At 40.4% G+C, this 20,508-nt stretch overlaps 1 protein-coding gene across 1 annotated transcript; it reads right to left on the minus strand.

Moving 5' to 3' along the window:
- Window positions 1-3,335: 3,335 nt before the first annotated feature.
- On the minus strand, window positions 3,336-18,669 carry LOC140521120 (zinc-alpha-2-glycoprotein-like). The gene is made up of 7 exons (XM_072638512.1): window positions 18,584-18,669; window positions 18,373-18,495; window positions 7,902-8,162; window positions 6,900-7,154; window positions 5,644-5,922; window positions 4,840-4,950; window positions 3,336-4,355 (listed from the first exon to the last, which is right to left on the minus strand). Exons 2-7 carry the CDS (start codon window positions 18,452-18,454, stop codon window positions 4,291-4,293), a joined length of 1,053 nt encoding a protein of 350 aa, XP_072494613.1. The 5' UTR covers window positions 18,455-18,495; window positions 18,584-18,669; the 3' UTR covers window positions 3,336-4,290.
- Window positions 18,670-20,508: the final 1,839 nt, after the last annotated feature.

Raw genomic sequence — 20,508 nt, forward strand, 5'->3', positions numbered from 1 at the left:
TATATACATATTGACAGAGGGCACAGGGTGAATTGAATCAGAAAGGATGATATCTAAAAAAATAAAATTGAGGGGTGAGAGAGGAATATATTGGGAGGAGAAAGGGAGAAATGGAATGGGTCAGCTTAATATGGGTAAAAGAGGCAAGAAAAGGCTTTTTAAGTGGAGGGAAAAAGCAGGGAGGTGAGAGGGAAAAATTGAAGCTTACTCTCATCACATTTGGCTTAAGGAGGGAAAACATGCGCACTCAATTTGAATGAAAATCTATCTTAAACTACAGAAAAGTAGGGGAGATAAGGATAAGGGGGTGTAAGGGGGATGATGATAGAAGGGAGGGCAAATGGAAGGAATGGGTAATTAGAAGTAAACACTTTTGGGAAGGGACAAGGTCAAAAGACAGAATAGAACAAATGGGTGGCAGGATAGGATGGAGGGAAATATATTCGTTCATAGCATGACTTTTATGGAAGTCTTTTGCATAACTTCACATGCATAACCTATGCTGAATTGCTTGCCTTCTCAGTGAGGATGGGTGGGGAGCAAGGAAGGGAGAGAAGTTAGAACTCAAAGTTTTAAAAACGAATGTTAAAAATTGTTTTTACATGCAACTGGGAAATAAGAAATACAGATAATGTGGTATAGAAATCTATCTTGCCCTATAAGAAAAATAGACAAGATGGGGATAAGGGAAGTGAGGGGTGTGATAGAAGGGAGGGTAGATTGGGGGGAGAGGCAATCAGAATGCACAATGTCTTGGGGTGGGGAGAGGGGAGACATGGAGAGAAATTTTGGAACTCAAAATCTTGTGGAAATTAAAAATAAATAAATTTTAAAAAAAGAAAACCACTTTCATAAAATGCAAAATGGATAATTTTGATTACATTAAATTGAAAAGGTTTTGCACAAACCATGTCAATGCAACTAAGATTAGGAGGGAAGCAGAAAACTGGGAAAGAATTTTTACAACTAGTGTCTGTGATAAAGGCCTGCTTTCTAAAATATATAGAGAACTGATTCACATTTACAAGAATACAAGCCATTCCCCAACTGATAAATGATCAAAATCAGTTTTCAGAGGAAGAAATTAAAGCTATCCACAAGCATATGAAAAAATGTTCTAAATCATTATTGGTTAGAGAGATGCAAAGCAAAACATTTCTGAGGTACCCCATCACACCTATCAGATTGGCTAACATGACAAAATAAGAAGATGATAAATGTTGGAGATGTGAGAGAGTTGGAACACTATTCATTGTTGGTGGAACTGTGAGCTGATCCAACCATTCTAGAGAGCAATTTGGAACTGTGCCCAAAGGGCTATAAAAATATGCATACCCTTTGACCCAGCAATATAGCTTGTAGGACTGTATTCCAAAGAGAACACAAAAATAAGAAAAGGACCTACATGTACAAAAATATTTATAGCAGCACTCTTTGTGGTGGCCAAAAACTGGAAATCAAGGGGATGCCCATCAACTGGAGAATAGCTGAATAAATTGTGTTATATGAATGTAATGGAATATTATTGAAATGATGAACAGGAAGACTTCAGAGAGGCCCAGAAAGACTTATATGAACTGATGCTGAGCGAAAGGAGCAGAACCAGGAGAATTTTATACACAGCAACAACCACAGTGTGCAAGGATTTTTTTTCTGGTAGATTTAGAACTTCATTGCAATACAAGGACTTTAAAATTCCCAGTGGTCTCTTAAGGCAAAATGCCTTCCATATCCAGAAAAAGAACTATGGAATTCTGTCGAAGAACATAACAGATCATTTTCTTTTGTATTATGTTTTGGTTTGTTTTATGATTTCTCTCATTCATTTTAATTCTTCTGTGCAGCATGACTAAGGTGAAAACATATTTAATAGGAATGTAGGTGTAGAACCTATATAAAATTGTATACTGACTCAGAGAGGGAGAGGGGAGGAGGGAGAGGGAGGCGGGAAGTTTAAGTTATATGTAAGTGATTGTAGAACACTGAAAACAAATAAAATAATAATAATTTAAAAATAAAAGAAAAGAAAAGAAAAGAAATGATGAACAGGAAGACTTCAGAAATACCTGGGAAGACTTCTATGAACTGATGTTGAGTGAAGTGAGCAGAACCAGGAGAACATAATACACAGTAACCAATGCAGTATGTGGTGACTGTGTCACATAGACTTAGCCCTTTACAGCAATGCAAGGACCTAAAACATTTCCAAAGGAGTCGATGCAAAATACCATCCACATCCAGAGAAAGAACTATGGAATCAGAATGCAAAATGAAGTAGACTATCTTCTCTTGTGTTATGTTTCATTTTATTTTGGTTTTTCTCATGGTTTCTCCCATTGCTTTTAATTCTTCTCTGCAACATAACTAATGTGAAAATGTATTTTATAAGAATGTATGTGTAGAACACATATAAAATTGCATGTCCTTGTGGGTAAGGGGCAAAAATTTAAAATTTATGGGAGTAATTGTCGAAAATTGAAAACAAATCAATTTTTAAAAAAAGAAAGTCACTTTGGCAGCTTAATGGAGAATGGAATGGAGTGAGGAGTGGTACTATATCTATAGCTAATCCTTGTCAAGAAAAGCTTTGCAGACTACTCATCAAATATTCACAGATTTGTGGACCAACAATTGCTTTGCATTTATCCCTCTCCCAAACTGTCCACCTTGTATGCCAAAAAGAATGACCACTAACTGAACCATTCCAATCATTCTTGATAGCAATTTGTAACTATGTCCAAAGGGCTATAAAAGTGTGCATGCCACAATACCACTACTAGATCTGTGTCTCAAATGAAATCACAAAGGGGACCACATGTCCTCTTTTTGTGTTGGCAAATAACTGGAAATTGAGAGAATGCCCATCAATTGAGAAATGGCTGAATAAGTTTTGGTACATGAATGCAAAGGAATGCTATTGTTCCATAAGAAATGATAAGCAGGCAGATTTCAGAAAAACCTGGAAAGACCTACATGAACTGATGCTAAATGAAGTGAGTAGAACTAGGAGAACATTGTACACAGTAACAGATCAACATTGATAGAAGTGGCTCTTTCAGCAATACAATGATCTAAGATAATTCCAAAAGACTCATGATATGGAAAATGCTATCCACATGCAAAGAAAGAACTATGGAGTCCGCGTACAGATCAAACATACTATTTTCACTTTTTTGTGTGTTTTCTTTCTCATGGTTTTTCCCTTTTGTTCTGATTCTTCTTTCACAATATGACTAATGTGGAAATATGTTTAATACATGTATAACCTATATCAGATTGACATCTTGGGAAGGGGAAAAGGGAAGGAGAGAGAGAGGAAAAAATTAGAACTCAAAATCTTTTAAAAGTGTATGCTGAAGACATAATTAATCATGATAGCAAAAAGTATGACCACCAAGCAAAGAGTTCCTAATTTTCTGTGACATTTGGAGATGTATGTATCTATCACATAATAGCATCCTATCATCATAATGGCTCAGACTATATAATCCACCTTCTCAATGCACTAGCCTGCTTCTCTTTCTTCTCCTTCCTCTTGGCCTGATGAATAGCTAATCTTGCTATTTACTGCAACTGTCTCATTCTCCTTGTTTTGAAAGGTTAGATGGTAGTGGAAGACAGTCACAATGATTCAGTGACTCCATTCCAAAATGGCATGCTGGTTTATATCCTCTGCTAGATCTGGAGCCATCTTCCAGGTCCTCTCTCTCTAATTCTGCCACCTCTAGACTGAAATTAAATATTCTTATTGTCCAGAGAAGCTGATGCAAGTGGAATACATGGCTATAGATATTTGTCCAACCCAAGGTAGATGATTTGTATTTAGAGAGTAGAATATGTCCCTCAAGGAAATGGATATCTTTCATAAATACAGACCCAGTTTGGATTATGGTGAAGATGACGGTGAGAGTGAAGGGGAGGGTGAGCAATGTAACTTCTTTCTCTCTTTTCTAGATCCTTCCCCACTACCAGGGGAAAAGACAGGACTGGATATGATGGGGGGAAATCACCAGATCTAGAACCAGAAGACCTACATTCAAGTTCTAATTGCAAAATTTGCTAATTGCTTGCCTTTGGCAAGTCACTTCACCTTTCTGGGACTCTGTTTCCTCATCTATAAAAGGGAGAGAATGTTTCTTGCACTGTGTGCCATGTGAGAAAACTGTTTTATAAACTGTACAGCACCAGAGAAACGTGTGCTCTCTTTGTTGTCACTAGTACAAGGGGAAGCATCTAGCAGAGACCACACTTGGCTCAAAGTATATGGTGAGGGCCTCCCGCAGTCTGCTACTACAGAGCAGGAGATGAAGAAAGAGGCGGGAAAGAACACTCCAGTTGACTTAGTGGGGTCCTCCCTGTAAGAAAAAAAAAAGATCTTTAGTTCAGCCAAAGCTTTCTCCCCACACAAATTTTCTAACATCTAAAAGACGAAATTGAAAGGAGTGTGAGAGAAGGGTTTGAGAATATCACAAAAGCACAAGCACACACCCCTGCCATCTGTTCCCCTTAGGCAATGACCTCTCCTTCCCCATATTTACCAGCTCATATAGCCTTTAAGTCAAAAAGAGGAAAATGAGAAAAGACAGAGGAAAATGTTGAGAGGTCATCTCATCCAGGCCCCTGCCTCTAACAATGATATTTTTCTGTAATCTCTCTCTTCTTAATGCTAGTAAAGATCTCTGCACACATCATATAAATCATGAGAATTCGGTTTCCAAAAAACTTCCCTGAGAAGCTTCTCCAAAAATTCCGTCTGTCCTTTGACCCCTTTCTGAACCAATAACCTTTCCATCCCACTCATCATCATCTGCCCTCCCCATTTCCTGGCCACCCACATACCTGTCTTCTTCTTTTTCCATGTGATGAAAGCTGCCAATGAACTCAGCACAAGGATGGCTATGGAAACCAGGACCACGACCAAAAGATTTCCCCTGCTTGTCTCTCCAGGAACTATAGGGAGTAAAGGGTAGGTAAATAGTAAGAGGAGAAGATGGAAGGATGAAGGAAATTCTCCATGTAACTGAGAGGTGGTGCAGTGGGCAGTTCCGTCCACGGATAGCTAATGGTCCAACATGTCCTCCCATGATCCATTTCAGGAAAGTTGGGGGAGGGAGAGAGAACTGTGTCTTCAGTTCCTTTACGGTGGTCTCAGGGTCTGAGTTCAGTGGCCCTGAACTACTTTTGAGGGATTGTCCCATCTTGGATCTCATCCCAAGATTGGAAGGACCAGAATTTAAAGGATCAAATTGCATCAATTGACATAGTGTATTTTTTATATCCATAAAGCAAAGAAAATAGAGATACAGATAGCTCCTGATCAGTATGAATAATGAATCCTCTGAGATGATCACATATATTCAAATTCAAATTCAAGTTATAATTATGTAAAATATGGTCATTGGTTGCAGCCCAATGGAAATGTGCAGTATAAATTCAAATAATGTAACCACTTCAGGAGATTTATTATTCACACTAAATGTAACCTAGTTGTAGGATGAAAATTTTTATTTCAAAGGCAAATTAGAATAAAATTTTGAATCAGTTGGTGCACTTAATACTTCTGGTGTTAAAAAAAAAAAACAGAATAGGCACATGGAATTCAAGGAATTCTGGTTGCTACCCTACCCTTCCTGGTAAACTCACCAGGGTACACAGTTGGCTTCTCCAGCTCACTATGGTCAACCAAGCAGGCATAACCTTTTCCTGTATCCCCTGGTGGCAATTCCAAAGTAACATGAAGGTAGTAGGTGGCATCAGCATTGGGCAAGGTGCCACTGGAGCTCTCGTTTCCCCACATACCCAGCTGCCCATTCTTCTCCCAGCTCAGAATGATGGAACGAGGGTAGAAACCCGTGGCTAAGCAGGAGAAGATGATTCTGCCATCAGGAGTGTGGTGTCGGGATACAGTCACTTCAGGGGGTGCTGGGAACAGAAATACAAGAAAGGTCTACTATTCTCTTTGCCTCACTCTCTTCTCCTCCCCCACCATCCTTGCTCCTCAGCCTCAGTGCCATAGACAACTGGGTCAGTCTGTAAGAACACCACAGGGCCTGGGCCATAGAAGTTCACCACTTATCATTCACTCCACAGAAAGAGTTAACAGAGCAGTTGTAGGGTCATGTTCAAGATCATATATCATTTCACCTAGATTTCGTGGGCATTTCAAACATCTCCATTATGATTATCATACAAATATCCACTCTCTGGCAACCCATAAGAAGAACCTCAAACTTGGTCCATTCATGTGCGGAATCTATATCATCCCCTCTCTCCCTTTGAATTCAAATCTAATTTCTTCTAAAGTGGAATCCATATCCTCTTCCCTCAGAGTTCCCCCTAGGCTACACACCTAACCTTATGTTATTCACAAGACATGACCTTGTTTTCAGATGTATTATCCTTATTCATATGACTTCAATCATCCCTTCAATTCCCATGTCGTCCCTAGATTTGTAGAGGGGGGATGATCATAATTATTATTAATATTACAATTATAATAACTCTTATTTAGCTCTTAATGGTTATTATGTATATGTATATTATGTCATTTGATCCTCACCATAACCCTGTTAAGTGCTATTATTATCCCCATTTTAGAGATGAGTAAACTGACTCTTAAAGACTTATCCCTAGTCACACGGCTTGTAAGGGTCTGAGGCAGGAGTCAGACTCAGATCTTCCTGAGTGTGTCACCTTGTTCAGCACTTTCTCCACTTAAATACCTACAATAATTTGTCCCATTTTAAAAATCTGGGTGCTAAGGCTCAGTGACTTTACATGACTTGTTCAAAAGCACACAGCTAGCTGGCATCTGCAAGACCAGAACCCAGGACTCCGGACTTCCACCTTGGACTTGTGATGACTCCACAAGAAAGAAGGAAGAAGGCACAAGGACTTACTTTTTTCCTTCAGGTGCACAGTTTGCAAGAGAAGCTTCAGGAAAAAGGGACAATCCACTCTCATTGCCTTTTCCCAGGAGCCATCCTTCTGGTATGGACAGAAGTCTTCAAACTCTTGTTTTAAGACTATCCATTTTCTTTGCTTCATATCCAAATGGCAGATATCTTCACCATCAAAGGCAACACCGATTCGACTATTCACAAGCTTGCCCCTGTCAGTCTCACAGCTCATAAGGGCCTGTCCTGTGTGGACTCCTGTGGGGACAAGGAGAAGGAAGAGGGAAGAGATGAGACTGGCCTTCACTCATCCATCCATCTATCCATTCAATCAACAAGCATTTTTCAAGCAGTTGCTATGTGCAGAACCTTATTCTAGGTGCTGGGGGAAATATAGAGCACCATTCCTACCCTCTTAAAGGCCACTGTCTAAGAGGAGGGTGACTATTATACACAACAATCAAAGATAATTACAAGAGAGAGACAGAAAATGCTTTACGTGAGATCAGAGAAGGGAAGTTGTACCAACTAATGGGATCAGAAAACACTTCCTAGACATGGTGATATTACATTTGGATGTTAAAGGATGGGTAGGAATTTAACAAGAAAAGAAGAAGTTGGAGATTTCAGGGTACAATGTGAGCACAGACACAGAATCACAGTCCATCCTCAGGAGACAAAGGCTAATCCCATCAGGCTGGAGAATGAGTTAAAGGAAGTAACGGGGCAAGATAAAAAAGGAAATTGCCACCAGATTGTGGAGGGTTCTGAATGCCACGGAAACATGTAAACTTCACTCAATCAACAAAATTAGGGATAGAAGGAGGAGGGAACCAGTCTTGTTTATTCTTTTGCCAGGGTGGCAAGTGTGAACAACAGTGACTTGACACGCTGGCCACTCAATTCCATAGCCTGATCTCCTGGGAATGAATCTGGGAAGAGAAAAGCACACAAGAGAAGGAACCAAGGCAACAGTGGGCAAAATGGCAAGCAGAGCTAACTCACCCTCAGTCCAGTTGTAATGCTTCCTCTTTTCCTTCAGGATCCTAGAGACTTCAAGCTCTAATCGCAACAGCTCTTCTTGGTTCTGCTGGATCAGAAAGTTCTGCATAGGTGTGCTGACTCTATCCAGCATAATAGTCAGATCTTTACTGCTGCTGTTGTAGGAGGCTATCAGATAGTCGTCTAAGCAGGCACTGAGGAAGATGTCTAGAGGACTCTCAGGAGAGGCTGTCACAGTGAACTGTACCTCTAGGCTGTGAAGCTCTGAAAGGGAGAAGGAGAGGAGGATGGTATTGGATGAATGCAAAACTTCATTTTAATTTAACAAATATTTATTAATGGCCTACTATGTGCAAGCATGCTAAAGAGGTTTTTAAAAAAGCCAAAGTTAGAAGCAACATGGCATAATAATGGCTAGCATGTATATGACTCTTTAATGTTTATGATGTGCTGTACAAAGATTATCTGATTTGATCTTCACAACAACTCTGGGAGGTAGTGGTTATTATTATCCCCATTTTACAGATGACAAAACCTAAGCAAAGGCAGGTTAAGTGCCTTGTTCAGAGTCACACAGCTAGAAAGTGTCTGAGGCTGGATTTGAACTCAGGATTTCCAATAGTCTATCCACTATGCCACCCACCATAGTGGAGAGTCAGAAAGGCCTACATTCAAATATCACCTAAAACATGTACCAGCTGTGTGAGTCTGAACCTTATACAGTTAACCTCTTAGTGCCCCCAGACTACTCTCAAGGTGTAAAGAACAGATGTTAGCAAATGCAGTTTCTTCACAGGGAATTCAAAGACTATTGAAATCACAGATGCAGCTAAAAAAATTCTATGTGCCAAGCACTATGCTGGATGCTAAAAACACAAGGGCAAAAATAGTAGTCCCCAGCTTCCAGGAGCTTATAATCTCATGGAGAAATACAACAGGGAGAGAGAGCTAACAAGGAAGGGGACAATGAAAGGCACATGGTGGCACTTCCCTCCCACCCCACTTTTAACAGAATAATAAGGCTAGGCACTGAACCTGTGACTTCATTGATGTGAACTCCCAATAAGGAAACTCATTGGTAGAGATCAATGCAGCTTGGCACCTTCTGTGAAACGTTTGGTCTTCTAGAGCTGCTTAGAACACTGGGAGGTTATGTGACTTGCCCAGGGTCACACAGCTAGTGCTAGGCACTGAGGATACAAAGAAAGGTAAAGGATATTCCCTGATCTCAAGGACTCTACAGTCTAGTGAGGAAGACAACATGAAAACAACTACTTACAAACAAGATATATACAGGATAAACTGGAGCTAATCAACAGAGAAGGCACTAAGGCGGAGGGGGCAAAGTTTCTGGAAGAATCACTAGGGTTTCAAAAATGCAAGAATGACATATTTCCTGCCCTCAAGAAGCTTATGCTCTATTAACAACTCTCATCTCTCTACTGTTTTCAGGTTTACCAACACTTTCCTCACAGTCACCGCAAGAAGGTGGTGGTGCAGTTATATCACTAACTTCATTCTTCACATGAGGAAAGTGGGGCTCGATGACATTCAACAACTTGCCTAGAGTCACAAGACTATCTGTCTGAGAGAGGATTTGGAGCCTAGACCTCTGTCTGCAGGTCCTGCTCTCTTTTCACTATACAGGCATATCTCATTTTATTATGCCTACCACTTTTACTCTTCCCAGATAACATATTTTTTACAAATTGAGAATTTGTGGCAATCCTGCCTCAAACCAGTCTGTCGGCACCATTTTGCCAACAGCATGTGCTCACATCATGTGTCTGGGTCACATTTGTAATTCCCACAATATTTCAAACTTTTTTTGTTATTAACGTATCTGTTACAGTGATCTGTGATCAGTGGTCTTTGTGTTGCTATTGGAATTATTCTGAGGCACTGAAACGCACCCATAGAAGACAGTGAACTCCAATGATAAATGTTATGTACATTCTGACTACTCCAACGACCTTTTTGGCCATCTCCCTCCCTCTCTTTGAGTCTCCCTATTCCCTGAGACACAATATTGAAGAACTTTTACATAAATTTAGCTAATAAAACAGCAGCAAAGTTTGAGAGGATTGACTCCAGTTTTGGAGTAAAATGTTAGTAAAATTTTAGGGGTAAAATGTTATCAAATAGCATCAGATGCTACAGAGAAATCCTTTTCAGAAGGAAGAGTCAATCGATGTGTCAGATTTCATGTTGTCTTATTCTAAGAAAATACCACAACTACCCCAACCTTCAGTGACCACCATCCTGATTGGGTAGTAACCATCAACATTAAGGCAAGACCCTCACGAGCAAAAGAGTATGACTTGCTGAAGGCTCAGATAATGATTAACAATTTTTTAGCAATGAAGTATTTTAATTATGGTATGTGTATTTTTAGACATAATACTGTTGCACACTTAATAGATTACAGTATCATGTAAACATAACTTTTATATGCACTGCGAAACCAAAGTTAGTGTGATTCACTTTGTTGTGATATTTGCTTCATTGAGATGGTCTGGAACCAAACCAGCCATCTCTCTGAGGTTTGTCTGTACTATCCTGTATCCTGTGTATGTGTCCTGCAGGGCTTCAACCCAAAGGAATGGTTCAAAAGGGGATGCAACAATGCCTCTCTGTCCCTCTGTCTCTCTGTCTCTCTTCCTCTCTGTCTCTCTCTGTCTCTCGATCTCTCTCTCTCTCTCTCTCTCTCTCTCTCTCTCTCTCTCTCTCTCTCTCTCTCTCTCTCTCATAGGATGCTATCCATTTTATTGAAGAGGAAAATGAGGCTTACAGGAGTTAAATGACCTGCTCCTGTTCACACAGTTAACAAATGTCAAAGATGGGATTTGAATTCAGGTCTTTCACCACTCCATCTGTGCTGTGCTTCTATGGGGAGTAAGGAGGGAAGAAAGAAATGCCCTTGGATTTGAACAAACTGGAGACTTCCCTCTGACAGTACCAGGTGGAGCGTCCCAAATCTGACCTCTGATAACTGCTCCTCTGTTTACCACCTTGGAAACACACACACACACACACACACACACACACTCACATATATACACACACACACGTACACACACATACAAGCATACATATACAAACAACACAGAAACAGGTGCTTACAGCAACTACTGCTATGGAAGAAAAGTTTGGTTGAGAAGAACCAACCCCTCTTCTCTCTGAAAAAGAGAGAACCTGTTTCTTTGCAGACCACATCTATCTCCCTGCCACTACTATCATTCCAAACTGTGTATAACTTTCTTTTGGCTAAGGCACTCTTCTCTCCCCAACCTCCTTCTCTGCATTGTAAGATGGAGATTGCCTAAAATGCCTTTGATTAACCAATCACACTTCATTACCCTCAGGTCCCATGCTTCCCATCCTTTGATTTTTTTTCAGGTCCTTATTAGCAGGTGTTGATAAAGTCACAGATACCCTTGAGCCAGTGTTAGGACACATTCCTAATTATGTTCACCGGTTGGAATCTCTGTGTACACAAGCTGGCCACTGGTTTCCCCCTATATTGGCTCTCTGTGGACATGATTAAAGAAATATTCAAAAACAATAAAAACAGATCTTATCTAGAGAAAGCCAGCTTTCGAGTCTTATTATCATCTCTCAGTTCCATCTCAGACTTCCCATTTGTGCTTTAGTGTTCACTTGTCTGTCCATGTCTACTTATATTCCATTCATCTACCATTGTGTCTCTCATGTTAGAGAACTTCAAAATCTCTGGCTTAGTGGGAGGGGTGGGAGTGAAAACCCTGCCCTTCAGCTTAGAGTCTACATAGTTTGTGGTCTCTTCCCAATGCTGTGAAAACTACAACTCCCAAGATCCTTAGCTAGTTACTATATACCTCCTCTTATAATTATAAAAGGATGCATTATGAGTAGAGGCAGTATGATCAAGAGGCCAGCTAGATGGTGTAATGGTCAGAGAGTCAGGCCTGAAGTCAAGAAGACATCTTCCGGAGTTCAAATCTAGCTCCAAGCATTTACTAGCTGTGTGACCCTGGACACATCACTTAACCCTGCTTGCCTTAGTTTCCTTATACGCAAAATGATCTGGAGAAGGAAATGGCAAACCATTCCAGTATCTTCGTCATGAAAACCCAAAACAGGATCAATGAAGAGTCAGACACAACTGAAAAATGACTAAACAACAAGGGTGATCAGAGGCCAGGAAAATCCCTTACATAAGACCCTGGGTTATTTTTCACTCAACCACAATTATGCCTTTCCTGCACCCTTAGGTTCATTTCTTCTCTTCACTGTGCTCTAGGATGGATAGAACATACCCATCCATAGAGCTCTTCTAACCGCTAAACAGGACACTAGATTTGAACACCATTCGTATTAAAATCTGAACAAGTCTGAAATTCATAGTCTGTAACTTTTCTCTGGTTGGGGGAGAAAGGTAACTTAGAAGTCATCTAGCAGATTATTGTTGTTCAATTATGTCCAACTCTTCATGATTCCATTTGGGGTTTTCTTGGCAGAGATACTGTTATGATTTTCCATTTCCTTCTCCAGCTCATTCTACAGATGAGGAAACTGAAGCACACAAGTTAAGTGTCTTGCCTGGGGTCTCCCAGCTAGTAAGTATCTGAGGTCAGATTTACACTCAGGTAGCCTTTCTGACTCCAAGCCTGGAACTCTGGTTTCTTTTAGTGGTATCACAAAGAGAAGGCCAATTACAGCCCAACAAAAGGAAGAATTCCCTGGTAAAATAGTGAATCCAGTTGTTCTGAAAGGTTCTAATGGATGCATAATGAAGTGAATTGAACAAAAAAATTTATGCAATAAAAACAGTATTGTAAAAAAAACTTCGATAGATTTATGAGCTCTGATCAACACAGCAACCAACTAAAATTCCAGGGGATTGGAACTCATGATAAAATATGGTGCCCACTGCCAGATAGAACTGCAATAGACTCAGGAAGCAGATTAAAATCTATACAATTCTGGGACATGGACAATGTGGAAATATGCTTTGCTTGACCACATGCACCTGGTACAAGACTTCTGTTTTTCTTTTGTTTTCAGTTGTAAGATGAAAGAAGAAAAGGTGAATTTTGGTTCAATGGAAAAGTATATATACATTTTTAAAGAAAGTTAGGCCAGAGCCAGGCTGTGAAGGGTTATTAAGGTCAAACAAAGGAGTCTGTATTTTCTTGTAGAAGGGAAGGATGTCACTGAAGCTTCTAGAGGAGGAGAAGGACATGGTGTGATCTGTGCTTTGGGAAGATTGCTTTGGCAATGGTGTGGAGGGTGATTCCATGATGCTACAGAAGCATTTAGCTATAATATATTAATAAACGTACTGATTATGGCCAATGGGGGGAGAAAGGTAATGAGTTCACCATCACTGGTGGTCTTCAAGTAGAAAGTGAATAGTTGGACACACTAGCAAGAAGATTCAACACTCAGGGAGCAGTTTGAGTCAAGTGATATCTACAGGTCCCTCTGCCTCTGAGATTCTCTTCCTTTCTGTGCCTTTCTTATCTTCAGTTCAGTGGCTTTACTTTAAATCTTAATAAAAGATCCTTGTTTAGAGAACAAACAACTTCTTTAATTATGCTTAGAAATAGGAAGACAGACTTGATCCACTTTGGTGACTTCCTGGGGAAACTATCATAGGATTTAGATCTGGAAGGAATCTGAGTGGTCAAGTAATCCAATCTATCTACTCTTCCTGCAAAAGGAGTTGATCACAAGAGTCTGGACCAATTTGAGGAATTTCCCCAATAGACTTAATGAGATTATGGCACCTCCTATAGGGTAGATACTGTCCCCTTGCTGAGAGAATAGAAGGAAATCCTGATGAGACTGACTAAATAGGATTTAGACAGATGGACTTTTGCCAGAGGAACTGCCCCCCACTCTTATCTGCAAAAACAAGCTGGCAAATCAGCTCTCTCTCTCTCTCTCTCTCTCTCTCTCTCTCTCTCTCTCTCTCTCTCTCTCTCTCTCTGTCTCCCTCTTCTCTCTCTGTTTCTCCCTCTCTTCTCTTTCCTTCTACCTCCCTCTCTTTCCCTCTTTCCCTCTCAAACTCTCCAGTTTCCCTTTTACCTTCAGAAGACAAACCAGGTTTCCCCAACCCAACACCAGGACCACTATGCTATATACTGCTCTGTCTTCTAAAGCCATCTATTGTAAATAGGCATCACTTTTTCTGATCCTTAAAAATTCCAATTAAATGTTACATACAGATGTCCAAATGATGATGAAGTAACTCAAGATGCACTTAACCATTCCCTGTGATTCTGGGAGTCATGAGTTCCTCATGTCACTCTCCTAACCTAGGAAGAGTTACCATACTAACAGAAAGGAGGGGAGGCAGAACTGGGGTTAAGGGTGGAAAGAAATTAACAGTGCATCTCTGCTCTTCCTCCAGGAGATATCACCAAATTCCTTCCTCTCATGTTACAATGTGTTTAGTAGATTAAATAAAACAATTCATATTGGTGAAAACTACATGTGTATTATCAAACTCAGCGTCAGTGGGACTGTGGAGTGGGGGAGCATATTCAGGTTCTTCTGGACTTGGCCAAGGTCATGTGACCAACCAGTGAGCGAGCTAATAATAGAACTCAAGTTTCCTATCTCCTACACCAGCTTCCTTCCATACCAATTGTATTGAAATAGTGAAAAACTGGCAACAGTGTTGAAGAGCCAACAATCAGGGAACGGCCAGGCTGCAGAAAATCTATGGAAGTGGGCCACAAAAAATGGCAAAGAGGAAGAATGTAAAAGAAATGTGGAAAAGTCTACATTAGTGTGTGCATAACCTGTGTGAGAGTCTCAAGACTCCCAAGTCTGAAAGAATTGTTGCAAGGGTCCATTTCATTGAAAAACTCAGTATGATAAATAAGCAAACACTCTATACGTAGACTAATGATACAAATATATGTCACATGATTTTCCCTATGTAGATAGATACTGTTGCAATTAACAAATTAAAGATTCACTTATGGTTGCTACTGAATTAATGGATTCACTGGCTGTGTGACTGGACAAGTCATGTTTTTGAAATAATGGACTTATTCAATCAGTAGATACTAAAAGTACAGCTACCATCTTGTTTAGTGGGGAGGAAAGGGAATTTACATTAAAAGGGGTTCTGATGCTCTCAAATTTAGAAACTATTAGTCTATGTGAAATAATCCAAAGTGAAAACAGCAGAATTAAGAGACTATAAATACACTATAACTGTGGGTTTGAATGTACAATTTGAATGTACCTTAAGGATCACCAGCAGTTGAAAGATCATAGACTCGGAGATGGAACTTTTAGATCATCAATACCAATTCTCTTACTTTACAGATAAGAAAATCAAGGCTCTAAAAGGCAAAATCACTTTCCCAAGATCACACATGTAGTAAGTTGCAAAGGTAGGATCCTTCTGACAGTTAGTAGGTGTGTGGCAAAACTTTCAAACTGCTTTACTTATTCTAGACTTCCAAATTCAGTGTTCTTTCCAGTCAGTCAGTCAACAAACATTTATTAACCTACTATATCCTAGGCATGCTACCTGTTATTGGGTCCCATAGGCATCTCAAACTCAAGTTTTCAAACAGAACTCATTGACATTCCCCCAAAACCCACCCCTTTTCTGAACCTCTACTTCCATCCAGGGTACTACCACCACCCAGGTTTGCAACCTCAGGAAAATCCTGACTCCTCATTTTCCATTACCTCACAGAACACATCAGGTGTCAAATCATGCTGCTTTCACCTCCACAACATCTCTAATATTAATGTGTGTACATATATATGTATATATATATGCATACACACATATATATGTATATATGTATGCCCTTCTCCCCACTCACACATATATAATCCTAGTACGGGGACCTCCTCAACACCTATTACCTGGACTATTCCAATAGCTTTCTAATTGGCCTCCTGTCTTCTAGACTCCCCTCCCTCCAAATCTATCCCACTAACAGCTCCCAAAGTGATTTTCCTAAAATATAAGGCTGATTCTCATACACACACATGCTCCATAAACTCCAGTGGTTCCCTATTATCTTCAAGATCAAATATAAAGTCCTCTGTTTGGCATTTAAAGGTCTTCACAACCTAGCCCCTTCATGCCTTTCTAATCTTTTTTTTCCTTGTTTTTGGAGGCAATCAGATCAAGTGACTTATCCAGGGCCACACAGCTAGCAAGTATGTGAAGCCAAATTTGAACTCAGGTCCTCCAGACTCCAGGGCTGGTGCTTATGTACTGTGTCACTTAGCTGTCCCCTTCCCAGTCTTCTTACCTGTTATGCTCTCTGGTCCACCCATACTTTCCAATTTGTTGTTACATAATATTCCATCTCTCATCTCCATGCCTTTATTCTGGTTGTATCCCATGCCTACAAGTCATTTTCTCTGAGTTGAGCGTCCAGTCTCCATTAGCGTATCTTTAGCTTTTCCCAGCTCTCCCCCATCTCTTCTTTCTCTCTCTTCTATTCCCATTTTTTTCCCTTTCTCATCTTAAAATCTGTTTTCTAAGCTAAAGTCCTTCTAGACTCAACTCAAGCAACCCTTTCTGGGGCTTTTCCCTTCTGGGAAAAAAGATCTTTCTCAGTTCTCCCTTCTCTCCCCACACCCTGACTCCTAATTCCTTCCTTCTGAGATGACCTTGTATCTACTTTGTATGAGACCTATATCTGTATACAGTTAACTCTCCCTTTAAAATGTAAGCTCCTTGAACTGTTTAATTTTTGTCCTTAAAAATGCCTGGCACAAAATGGGTGCTTAATAAATGCTTATTAGTTGATTGATTGATTGGAATTTATTCTTTATTGTAAATTTGATTAAACTCGATGGAAAGAAAAAAGAGAAAGCAAGTACAGTATCTAAGTAAGTCAATGTTGCCAAGTCATCTCATTTTGATGATGTAGCATATAACACAACATTCAAGAAGTAGGATAAGAATCAGTCATTTATGAAGCTCCTACTCTGTACCAGGCACTGTCCAATGGAACTGAGATAGGGGATAGGGTTTAGAGCTATGATTTCATTGACCTGGGTAACTCCCTCAACCAGTGAAGGTCAGTGCCTTGTCTTCAACTCATATTCTTGGAGTTGTCCAGAGTACTGAAAAGTTAAGTGAGGGCCACATAGCTAGTATGTGCCAGAGGTGGGACTTAAACCTAAGCCTTCCTCGCTCCAAGACCAGTTCTCCATCAACTGCACCATAGCCTGTTATACTGGGATACAACAAAAGAAAAGAAAAGAGCTGGGCCTGGACCTAGAGAGTAAAAATAGAGTAAGTGGGAAAGAGAAGATTGTCACCTCCAGGCCTAAGGCTAGAAGAAAGATCTGCTGGTGGGAATGGGAATTCTATGATGATTCTGCCTTTACCTCATTTGCTAAAGACTATCACTTTAGTTTCTCTTACCCCAGAATAAAGTTTGTGCCCTTGAATTAGATGCCCATGAGGCATTTTCAGGAAGAGAATAGGTAAGAAATAAGACCAGAGTACAGAGTGGAGAAAGATCAGGAATCCAAAGGAGGACTTTGGAGGAGAATGATGATTAGATTCTAAGTCCCTTGAGACAGGAACCATTTTTAAGTTTTTTGCCTTTTCTTGTAGGACTAGTACTTAGCACCAGGCCTGAAGGGCAAAGTATGTGCTTAATAAATCCTTGTTGATTGATTGCTTCATAGTAAAGGAAAGTTAACCGGAGAAAAGATGGCAGAAATCAGACTAGACAGATCTCCTTCTGGAGAGATCAGGGCATAAAAATAACAGCTGATATTTATAGAGGACTTTAAGGTTGGGAAGGAACTTTCCAAAAATTTTCTCATTTGGACGTCAAAAAAACTCTGTGAAGAGAGGTCTCCAGATATTATTCTCCTAATTTTTTTTATTTTTGTACCAGATCATGAGTTCATGATTTCTTTGACATAGGGAACTCATAACAAGGAAACTCCCTCTACTAATATAGGGCAGCACCTTCTCTACCTACCTCTTATAACCTGAGCAGTAAGAGGTTAAATGACTTGCCCAGGGTAATGCTGGCAGTATGTGTAAAAGGGTAGATTATACACATCTTCCTAACTTTGAAGCCAGCTCTCCATAACACTACACCTCATCCTCATTTGACAAATGAGAAAAAAGACTGAGATATTACGTGACTTGCCCAGGTTGTCACACAGATAATAAGAGTCTGCAGCAGAATTTGTACCCAGGACTTTTTATATTCTATCTTCTACCACATCTTCCTAACCTGAGGTTTATGAATCTGTTCTTTACGTATGTTGATGACTAAATTTCAATGTAGTTGGTTTCCTTTGTAATTCTATATATTTTACTTTATGCATTTAAAAGTATTCTTCTGAGAGAGGTCCATAGTCTTCACTAGACCTTCACCAAAGGGATCCAAGTCAGGAAAAATGGCTAAAAATCCTACAGACTGAGGGCTCCACATTCTGAGCCCTCTTCTTACCCCTAAGCCTTCAGACTCACCTGCTTTGGTCTTTGTCGGCACAAATATCCCCAGAATGAGCAGACAGAATGAGGAGGACCACCTCTTCCACTGAGTCTCCATCCCGAATGATTGCCAGCCTCCGTCACTACTGGGCTTGCCTCCTGTCAAGAGATTTCCATTTCTAAAAATGTGCATCTTTTCAGATCCAAAAGCTCCTTGGGAGCCAGAATAAGCAATGTCAATACCTACCTTAAAAGCAAATGAATGATTTAGCTGTGTTTGAGAGAGGAAAATCAATGCATGAGAAGTTCCAGGCTCTCCTCCAAAAGGAAACACCTTGTATCCTGCTCAAAGCCCTGATGGAAAACATGTCCCTATATACACACAGGAATTTCTGTCCCCTCCCCCAGTTCAACTGACATTGGCCCATCCTGATCTTTGCATCCTCATCATCATTAACAAACTAGGTCATTGTTGCCAAGCAGAACTGATACCTCAGCCAGTGAGCATAAGGGTGGAAGTGAAAAGAGATCTGTGGTAGGGATATTTAACTCCAAAGTTCTATGTTACAGAGGCCCAGGGTGAGGAGTGGGCATTTTTAGAGCTGTTTCTAAGAACTGTGATTCCCTTCAACCTATTCAGATTCATTCCAATGTATAGAAAAAGTATTAAGTGTTGATGGAGGAAGGCATGGAGAGGGAAATACTAGGTCAGCATGTAACTGGAAATGGCCCTTGTGTGGGAGTCATACGAACTGGGAATCAGGTAGCTTGCTTCTGCCAAGCTGACTAACCTCAACTAGGTCACTTGAATTCCTTGGGTTTTGATTTCTTTATCTTAAAAATGAAGGGATGCACATCATGGCACATGGTTGTAATCCTTGATGAAGCTGGTAGATCACCTGAGCTCAGGAGTTCTGAGCTACAATAGGAATAAAGTCCATGGGATGTTTGTAATAAGCCTGGCATTATTATAGTGAGCTTCTGGTAATGAGGGATGACCAGGTTACCTAAGAGGGGTCAAGTAATTTAAGTATAGAAATAGAGCAGATCAAAGTTTCTATGGCAGTCAACAGTGGCATCAGGCCTATGAGTGGCAACTGTACTTGCAGTGAGAAAAAGAGAAAGAGACAATGAAGGAAGAAGGGCAGAAGGAAGGCAGGAAGGAAGGAGGGAGGGAAGGAGGAAAGGAATTGGGGAAGAAGGGATAGATGGAGGGAGGAAGGGGCTAGACTAGATCAGGAATCTTAAACCCAAGGCCTCACTCAGCTGCTTCCAGGCTTTAAAAGTATACTGTTACAATGGGATCTGGCCCATGGGTATGTCTATCCTTGGAACATTTGCGAGTATTCTGTGACTATTTCCTATCTCTTTGCTACATGGTGAAGAAAAGTCTTTTAACTGTCTGCTCAGCCAGAATGAAGTACATATGCAAGAAGTATAAGGAGGCTAAATGGCTCTCTCTTCCCTGGTAGCCAAAAATTGCTGTAAACCTCTTAGTTGACAGAGAAGTAATGTCAGTGACCTACTCTTTCTACCCAAGCCAACAGTTGGCCTTGAACATATGGCACTACTATTTCTTCTGCCCCAATTGTATTTCTTCTTTTCTGATCTCAGGTAAATGTGTATCAGAGATGGAGTGGACCAGATTGTAATCTTGTCAGTTTTAAAAGATTGGAATAGCCACCGGAGGTCCAGGAAGGAGTGATCAGCCACAACAGTGGATCAACCCAATGGCCAAGACACTCAAGCATCACTTATGTTTCCCCCAGGCATGAACATAGTGGTGGGAATATTTGTGGCAATTTTTTTCAGTGTGAGCAGAAACCAAGGTGGCAGAGGGGAGAAGATGCCCTGATTCAGAGGAGTGTATTTACACATTTGTTCTTGTATCTTTTCAGTAACTACCCCAACACATACCCATGTTACACGAAGTTGTCAGCTTCACTTTCTTCCCGAGTCATCAAAGTCCAGTGGCAGGACAAAGTCAAAATGACTGCTGATGACTCAGGATGCAGTAGATGACCTTGACATCTTTGATGTCTGACTAAGCTCTGGACACACCACAGAGTGTCTTCAGCTGTCTTCATGGCCATTGGGACAAATTGTTCTTATCTGCCTATTCCACTGATGAAAGTCTCCACATGTGTGGAGACACCCCACTAACTTACCAAA

This window comes from Notamacropus eugenii, chromosome 1 (genome assembly GCF_028372415.1).
Source record: "Notamacropus eugenii isolate mMacEug1 chromosome 1, mMacEug1.pri_v2, whole genome shotgun sequence".
Classification (NCBI taxonomy): Eukaryota; Metazoa; Chordata; class Mammalia; order Diprotodontia; family Macropodidae; genus Notamacropus; species Notamacropus eugenii.

Coding starts and splice junctions, on each gene's coding strand:
- LOC140521120 (XM_072638512.1), bottom strand. CDS start 18,454: ATGGAGACTCAGTGGAAGAGGTGGTCCTCCTCATTCTGTCTGCTCATT. Junction 4,951..5,643: donor GAAGCCAACTGTGTACCCTG/GTGAGTTTACCA, acceptor TACTCCCTATAG/TTCCTGGAGAGACAAGCAGG. Junction 4,356..4,839: donor ATGGAAAAAGAAGAAGACAG/GTATGTGGGTGG, acceptor TTTTTCTTACAG/GGAGGACCCCACTAAGTCAA.